Source organism: Pelophylax lessonae (genome assembly GCF_965119305.1).
Source record: "Pelophylax lessonae genome assembly, chromosome: 10".
Taxonomy (NCBI): domain Eukaryota; kingdom Metazoa; phylum Chordata; class Amphibia; order Anura; family Ranidae; genus Pelophylax; species Pelophylax lessonae.
Genome location: NC_138777.1, coordinates 84,423,002 through 84,431,985, shown reverse-complemented (window position 1 = coordinate 84,431,985; position 8,984 = coordinate 84,423,002). Strand labels below are relative to the sequence as shown.

General features: G+C 42.7%; 1 protein-coding gene across 1 annotated transcript; it reads left to right on the top strand.

The window, feature by feature from the left end:
- Positions 1-6,497: 6,497 nt before the first annotated feature.
- LOC309565963 (uncharacterized protein) lies at positions 6,498-8,439 on the top strand (the record flags this gene model as incomplete). The annotated part of the gene is made up of 2 exons (XM_082270991.1): positions 6,498-6,830; positions 7,645-8,439. 2 exons carry the CDS (start codon positions 6,498-6,500, stop codon positions 8,437-8,439), a joined length of 1,128 nt encoding a protein of 375 aa, XP_082127117.1.
- Positions 8,440-8,984: the final 545 nt, after the last annotated feature.

The following is an 8,984-nucleotide window of genomic DNA, read 5'->3' as shown; positions in this document are numbered from 1 at the left end:
CATAAAGTATTTTCAGTAAAATAATCATCTTATACGCCGCTAAGCGTCCTGACCAAGAGATGTAGAAACATTGTAATTTAGCTAGATCCTGCGCAATTGACGATACTAACGGTGCATAATTAATTTTAAAGGAGATCCGATAGGGGGTGCGTGAGTTCAATACCTAGATATTTTAATGGGCCAGTTGTCCACGGGTAGGGTAGGCTACATTGCAAGGAAGAGGCCCTTACGGGATCCACATTAATGCCAAGGATGTTGGACTTGGAAGGGTAATTTGTAATAGGAGGCCTCTCCAAATTGGAGTAAAACCTGATGGGCCCGGGGCAGTGACTGATTAGGGTCTGTTAGTGTCAAGATTACATCGTCTGCGAATAACGATATCTTATATTGATTGGTGTGTGAGGTAATGCCACATATGTGTGGGTCAGATCTTATTTTTTCTGCCAGGGGCTCAATAACTAAAGCAAATATCAGGGGCAATAGGGGACACCCCTGCCTTGTCCCATTGGTGATTTTAAAGTTTTTGGAAAACATACCTTCTGTGTAAACAAATGCAGAGGGGCAAGAATATAAGGCCATTATTGCGTTCATAATCGGGCCTGTGAAACCAAATTTGTGTAAAACTCGCTCCGGGTACCTCCAGTGCACTCTATCGAAGGCCTTCTCTGCATCCAGGGTAAGAAGCGGAGAAGGCCTCCCTGACTTCTCCACAATGTGGATAAGGCTGGTAAAGTGAGTTTCCTGGAAGCACATGACATCACTTTTCAGCTTGAGTGCTTCAATCCATGTCATCTGTCTCTTATGGGGACTGTTCAGGCCTTTCACGTTAAAGGAGGAGATAGTAAAAGACATAATGAAGCACGGTGACAGTGGGCGGTTGGGATATAGTATATAGTAAGTTAGAGTGACAAGGAAAGCTGTTGGCAATAAAAAACGAGTTTGTAGAAGGAAATAACTGTTGGATGAGGTCTTACGAGGAGAAGCTTTCCGGCAGGAAAGTGGTCCAAGTTAGATAACCAAAGTAGCTTGAGTCCACAAGGCGTGGTCCGACTACTGAGGGGAGACTCGTGTGGACTGTGGGAGGCGCCAAGAGGTACCTCGGAGAAGACAAGAGACCGTAAGGAAATGAAACCAAGAAAAACAAGAAAAAAACACCAAGAACAACACAGAAGCGATCTGATATTGAATCTGTGTGATAGAATTATCGCTAAGGCAAAAGGGGTTAAACTTGGAGTACCAATCTGGCTATTCTCCTAGGCCAAGTGTAGTAACGTGCAGTAGTATTGAGTGAGCTCCATCTGTTAATCTGCATCTGAATTGGAGTTGCAAGCAGCAGAGGAGGGCGATTTGTGCGGCACTTCAGAATGTGAGTGATCCTGTTCCAGTATGCCCCAGGTGTGCAGTAGGTGGATGCCCTCTTTGACTGTGGTCACGGCATAATCATCACCATCTTTGGTGATGAGTAATTTTGCAGGATAAAGCCAACGGTAGGCTATATCATGGTTATTCAAAGGCTTAGTAATTGTGGTTAGCTGCCTCCTTTGTTGTAATGTAAAGGCCGAGAGATCAGCGAAGAATGACAGGTCCTGCAAGGTGGGAGACTGAATGTCACGTCACCTCATGGCCGGCATAAACCGCTCCTTCACGTGATAAAAGTGAAAACGTGCAATTGTGTCTCTGGGCAGGTGGGAGGGAATATGCTTAGGCTTGGGGAGCCTATGAATTCGGTCAATGATAAAGTCCTCAAGGGGAGCGTCAGGCAGTACCTCTTTAAGGACATCAACAAAGTAAGCTTTTAAATCCTGGGGTTTAACAGATTTGGGTATTCCCCGTATTTTAACATTGCTCCATCTGCTTCTATCCTCCAAGTCAGCCAATTTACGTTTTATTTGAAACAGTTCAGAATCTCTATCGTTATGCACCTTCAATGATGTGGTGGACGCAAATTCCCCCATCTTCGTTTCAACGTGATCAACTCTGTCACATTTCGCTGCTATTTCAGTTTTAAATTGGTGGGCTAAAGACATTATGTCAGCATGTAATGTAGACCTCAATGACACCAGCATGTCCTTTAGTAAAGTATCAATCACTGGCTGCCCCCTTGTGGGGAAATGAGAAATTGAGTCCTACAAGTCTCTAGTCATATCTTGAGAAGAAGGGATGGGGCTTACCTCCAGATCCAATTCTGATTTGTTTTGTCTCCTGGACTTGTGTTTTACAGGGCTGAAAGATAAGGATGGAGGGAGAGAGGTTTGATGTGCAGCACCGCTGCAAGAGCTGGCAGGGTGAAGCAGGGGCAGGGAGCCTCGCACGCGGACTGCATATCCGCCAGCGCCATCTTGACTGGACCTGCGGCTCCGATGTGGAAAAAAGTCAGGCATTTTTGCCTGGCTTAGATGGCCCCCTCCTCTTTCTCATTGACATCACCGTGGTTGTGGGTGTTCAGCGGCTCTAGAGGACAGTTTAGGAGGAGCTGTTCGTCGCTGGGGTCTCTTACTGCAGCCTTAGGAGAGGAGAGCTGAGCACTCGTGCTTCCATTCACCGCGCCGGCTAGCCAAGTCCCCCCCTGAGGAGGCGATTTTTGATAACCAAATACTAAAACATGAGGCAAAATGGATATATACTTTAAAGACAACTTCTCCGCCAGGGTTAAATACAACGATGTATTTCAAGCCATTTCTATAAATACTGTAGAATTAGGAATTATCTTGGGGTTTAATATTATGATGTCATTAACTAACTTTCCTTCCTGGTACAAGCTCCATTTATTTAATGTATGTCCATTTAATATTATTATTTCCAAGGAACGTGTTTCATGTTAATTTGTTTACATGATTTACTGTATATAAGCTATGGTTATTGTCCACTGTGCCTCTGGATGTTGTGGTCTATCCAAGGGGAAGTGATGGCTGTAGTCTCTGTGATGGGCACTCGGGTGCCCAGCCAGGATTGGAGAGGATTTTAGTACCCTTAGCCATCCTGACCCGGCTGGAGTTTTCTCTCCGGCTGGGAATGGCACTGTGGTGTGGCTCCAGGCGGCTTTGCAGTGTCTTTGTGCTTGTGGGCGACACACATGCACACGAAGCTGGGCACCCATGCTAGATAAGACATAGTGGGCCGGGTTATGGCCCTGTCATATCCGGTGGGACTGCACTATTAAAAGGAGGCGGCTGGATTGGGCGCCGGATGCGGCTCCCGAGATGTGGCTACCTTGTTGTACAGACAAGCTGGATACAGAGAGGTAAAAAGGCACCTTTAATGTTGGCAGTGGCTGATTGCCACACTATTGTGCCATATAGCTTTATATAGATATTAATCTAGCAAAAATGGAGTCCCCTGCAGGGGGAGCCAGGTGCCACTATATGTTATCAGGTATGGTGAAAGGTAGACCTCCACATATATATTGGCAATGATATACTATGGTGTACAGTACTGCCTGGTCTGTATGGGTGGCTCACCTATGGGGCCTTGCTGGGCTAGTGGACTATATAGTTACGCTGTGTGTGGAGGGGATTATGGGGACTAGTGCGTGTGGTGACTTGACCTAATGGTGAAGGGGGAGGTGGGGTTTTTTTAATGAGTTTGTTTTGCTGTGTTGGGGCATATGAGTTTGAGTGTGTGTGTGTGTGTGGAGGGGGGGGGGGCATTGGGGAGATTGGGGAGTGAATGTGGTGTTGTGGCTGGTGTATGAGGATCTTGGTGGTTTTGGATGTGGGGTAAGAATATGGGGGGGGGGGGGGGGTGTGTGTGTTTGAGTACTTGGTAGACCCTACTGACCAGCAATATTTTATTTGTAGGGCTGGGAATCCTGATATATATTGACGCAGTTCAATTGCCAGGTGGCTATACGGACATTATATGACCCGGTGTATACCATACGTGCTTGGATGGTTCAGTGGTCTCTCTATGGCCGAGTTATGTTCTCATCTAAGAAACAGAATTTGATTTGTGATATGATCTTATATGTATAATATGTCTTCTCTTTTCTTCTAAGCCTTTGTGACAACTTAGTTAACATTGAGGGTCCCTGAGGAAGGGGAGTGGGAACAAAAGTGTGTTCTGTAAAACTCTTTGGACCTTCACTCTCTTCAATAACTAGTTTTGAATACATACACTGTATATGTAATGAGCCAATTTGTTGTATCTTCTTGTATATGTGATTTTATACTAAGTTTTTTTTTTTTTAATCTATTTTTGTACAATAAAATCTACCTTTTTACATATGTTAAGTCGTTGTGTGCTCATCAGTGCTGTATCTTGGCCTAGGCCAACAAGGCCCAGGCCTAGGGCGGCACTTTGTAGGGGGGCAGCAAAAAAACTGCACCCCGCACAAAAAAAAACAAAAAACAGCCTCCTCCCTGCTCCCGCACGAAAAGGGTCCCCGCCGACTTGCACTACACTTTTAGTATAGTGTCAGCCTTATGGGGCGAATTGGGCCAGAGAGCAGGGTCCAGGAGGCAAATAAGTCTGGCTCCCACATAAAGCAGTCACACTGCTACCTGCTGGTATGATAATACCGATGGGTGAGGACATTCGGACAGACCGCAGGCCGCCAACCACTCCTAATACAACTGGCCTGATGGCCCCCAATTGCTAATAAGTGTGGCACTGCAGCCTAATGCTCCGCCTACCCTCCTCCGCCCCCAGGTATGGCAGGCATCATGTCAATAATATAATTTAATTTCTCTAAACATCCTTGTCCTTGAGCGAGAATACTGAATTGCATCATATAAAATTAAGACTTTTAATTGTATATGTTGGCAATAATATTTTGGACCTGCTTACCTCATATGTCCTATCACAATATGTCACTGGGTTAGTAAGATTACTCCTATCTTATAAGATATTTGGACTTGTGTTTGCTGCCACTGCTTATTTCACTTATTTGTATAATGACTATTCACAAATAAGTGAAATATTCCTATAATTACAATCAGTGGCAGCAAACACAAGTCCAAATATCTTAGGATGCACTAATGGGCACTGATAGGCTGCATTGGTGGCCACTGATGGGGCTGTACTGATGGCCACTAATGAGGCTACACTGATGAGGCTGCACTGATGGGCAGTAATGAGGCGGCACTGATAAGGCTGCACTGATGGGCACTGATGAGGTTGAACTTATGGGAACTGATAAGGCTACACTGATGGGAACTAATACACTGTGGTTGTGGTCTGTGGTTTACAGATGACAGAATGGGTCAGAAACAGCAAGGGGTGTGGCCTTTACAGGAAGGGGTGGGTCATATTTAAAATCAGGGGGTGCACAAGTTTAGTCAGGCCTAGGGCAGCACAAAACCTAAATACACCACTGGTGCTCATCTCAAGTGAGAACCCCACATCCTAAAAAGTCCACTCTTTCTATTAGGGGGGGGGGGTATTTTTCCTCTTTCCTTTGTGATTTTCTTTATACAAATACTAGAATGTGGATGTGGTAAGTTGTCTCTAGAACTGGTAAACTTTCATCTAACTTTATCCACGATAGACATAAATGAAATTTGTCAAGATACAATTATGCTACTGCCTTTTATGGAGTTGATTACTTTGAATTTTTCCTAATAAAGGCATATTTGTGGGCAAAGTTATAGGGAGGTTGGAGTTCTGCCACTAATTGGGCCCCCCTATTGTTTGCCACCCCGGACTCCTCCCCCAGTCCTTTCTTCAATGCAATACTGTATGACTATGTACTTATTATTATATTTTTGTTTAGATGATTTTATAAAAAAATAACTGTTGGCTCCCGAAGAAGTGGATAATGTGACAGACAATAAGAAATCAGTATCCCATGATACAGTGCCTTACAAAAGTATTCACCCCCTTGACTTTTTACCTATTTTGTTATGTTAGAGCCTTAAGTTCAATGTTTTGTTAATCTGAATTTTATGTGATGGATCAGAACACAATAGTCTAAGTTGGGGAAGTGAAATGAGAAAAATATATACATAAAACTATTTTTTAGAAATAGAAAACAGAAAACTGGCATCTATGTATGTATTCACCCCCTTTGTTATGAAGCCCATAAAAAGCTCTGGTGCAACCAATTACCTTCAGAATTCCCATAATTAGTGAAATGATGTCCACCTGTGTGCAATCTAAAGCAGGCCATACACGTTTCGAATTTCGTACGATTTGTCGTTCGATAAACGCAAGCGCCAGTCGTGCACATCATCGAGTGTACCATCAATGTGATTCGAAAATCGTACGACAAAACACTTCTTCCTTCTGCAAGTATAGGAAGTGATGCAATGTTGTCTTGACCTTTTAACCACACCTCCACTGGGCACTCCCCCTACAGTTAAAAGTCGGATCGTGTCATTTGCGAACAGAGCAATCATTCGCCACAGCATACGACTATTCTCAGCAATAAAATGCCATTCAAGAGGTATAATAGGAATCAGAAAATGGCAGCAATGGTTATTGCATTGATTGCTTTGGAGGAGGAGAAGAAAAAGAAGAAAAATAGAAGGAAGAGCAGAGTGTGGGCCAAAGACTGGCTCATGCAACGAGAGCAATTTTCACATGTAAACCTGCTAACAAACCTCAGAGAAAATAATCCTGAGGATTACCGTAATTATTTGCGGATGACCCAGCAGTCCTTTGACATGCTATTATTAACTCTTGTGCAGCCACATATCACCAAACAGGACACCTGCATGAGAAAATCTATTAGTGCAGAGGAGAGGCTCATGGCAACCCTGCGTTTTTTGGCAACAGGCAGGTCTTATGAAGACCTGAAGTTCACCACTGGAATCTCTGCCCAATCCTTGGGAAGAATCATACCTGAGACGTGTCAGGCCATAGTGAAGGTGCTCCAGCCACAGTATTTAAAGGTAATTATAAAAATTACAACTTAAATTAGTAAGAATATTACTGCAAACATAAGTCAAATTTTGTGAGTACATCAATTTTATTAAAAAATATCTAACTTCCTGTACACGGTTGTCTGAAAAAGTTTGTATTTTCTTAAATCAATACATACCCATTTCCAAATCATTATTATGAAAATATATAATTCTTAAACAATAACCAATAAAAAAGGAACAAATACACCAAAGAAATGCAATAATATTGAGCAACATATCTAGAATTATTTTTACAGATTTGTGTATTGGGGGCCATGAAACCAAGAACCTTGAGGTGGTTCAGGACGCACTGACCAGCTTGGGTTTCCCTGTGATTGAGACATATTTGGGTGCCAATATTGGCCAGATGTTACAGGTGGAGCAGATGTTACAGGTGGAGCAGATGTTACAGGTGGAGGAGATGTACATCCCTGATACCCTATTATATCTGTGTTAGGTGTAAGATTGCCCTTTAGTCCAATGGCAATCATTTTATGCATTAAAGCTTCACAAATGTCTCGTTGCTCCATGGACATTCTCCGTAATTTGTGTGCAACCAGATGACCCACAGCATCACATTCATCATCTTTCTGCTTCATGATAGATGATGCATCCTTCAGCAAACTGGCAGTATCGTAGTCAAGATTTCTCTTCTTTCCTCTTTGAGTTCTCTGAGTTGATGTTCCTGGCTGCTCTGATACTGGGCTTGGTGTATCCTATAGAAACAAAAAAAATTAAGAAGAAAATATGATCACTAATTATCATTAAAACATGTTTTAATTTTTTTCTATCTTGCCAACAGTTTCCTTCTAAATCTGAAGAATGGAAAGAAGTTGCCAAAGAATTCCAGGACATGTGGAATTTCCCCAATTGTGGTGGCGCAATTGATGGGAAACATGTGAGAATTACACCACCAGCACATTCAGGATCCTATTTTTACAACTATAAAGGGTTCTTCAGCATAATTCTAATGGCAATTGTGAATGCCAAATATGAATTTATGTACTTGGATATAGGGAAAAATGGAAGAAACTCGGATGGAGGTGTGATAGAGCGCAGTCCATTTATGCATCGATTAAAAGAAGGAATGTTGCATCTTCCATCTTCCAGTGAGACAGTTGAGGGCCTTAATTTTGTGTTCATTGGGGACGATGCATTTGCCTTACATGAACACCTGTTGAAACCCTATCCCTTGCGCAATTTAACTGCTCCCCAGAAAATCTTTAATTATAGATTGTCTAGGGCGAGAAGGGTGGTAGAAAATGCATTTGGGATCATGGCCAGCAGATTCCGCATTTTCCACACCGCCATTAATGTTACAGTTGAAAAAATTGACATAATAGTGGAGTGCTGCTGTATGTTACACAATTATTTAAGAAGCACAACTGTGTCATATATGCCATCAACTGCAGTTGATATTGAAGATCTTACCAGTGGCACAATTGTGCCAGGTGATTGGCGAAATGACAGCAGTGGCATGGTAAATTTAGCTCCTGCAAGGCCTAGGCTACCAACTGCAAATGCACGTCAAAATCGCATTCATTACACAGATTATTTTATGGGTAGTGGTGCAGTTGCATGGCAGGATCGCATATAATCATATGTATTATATTTTGTAAGAAATGACTTGCTCTAAATAAAGACAGCTTAATAAATCATATACAATATATGAGTATTCTTTATTCTAGTTTTTGTTACATTCTACTATGACTGGCCCATGAGACAGAAGGACCCCTGACCCTATAGTTGTTTCATTGGGCCCTCCAACCCCCCCCCCCCCCCAAAGAAAAAACATTGTGAATTAAACGAAAATTTGGATATACCTGTGTCTGAGTCTGTGTCTGTGTCTGTGACATTTCCTCTGCTTCTGGGTCAGATATCAAACTGGAGTCTGATGCTGCACTTGGTGGCAGAGTGCAATGGGACTCTCTTGGATCATCTGTGTCAGCAAGAAACATCAGGTCTTTGAAGTACCACAAACGTGGGAAATAGACATCATCAGCCCCTGCTCCAGATTTCTTGGACGCTTGTATTTTTTTATACTCCTTTTTAAAAACAGTCCGCAAGTTAGCAATCTTGTGCTTTACATATAGGTCATTTGGATCTTTGCAAACCTCTTTACATAGCTCCTTTAGTTCTTTG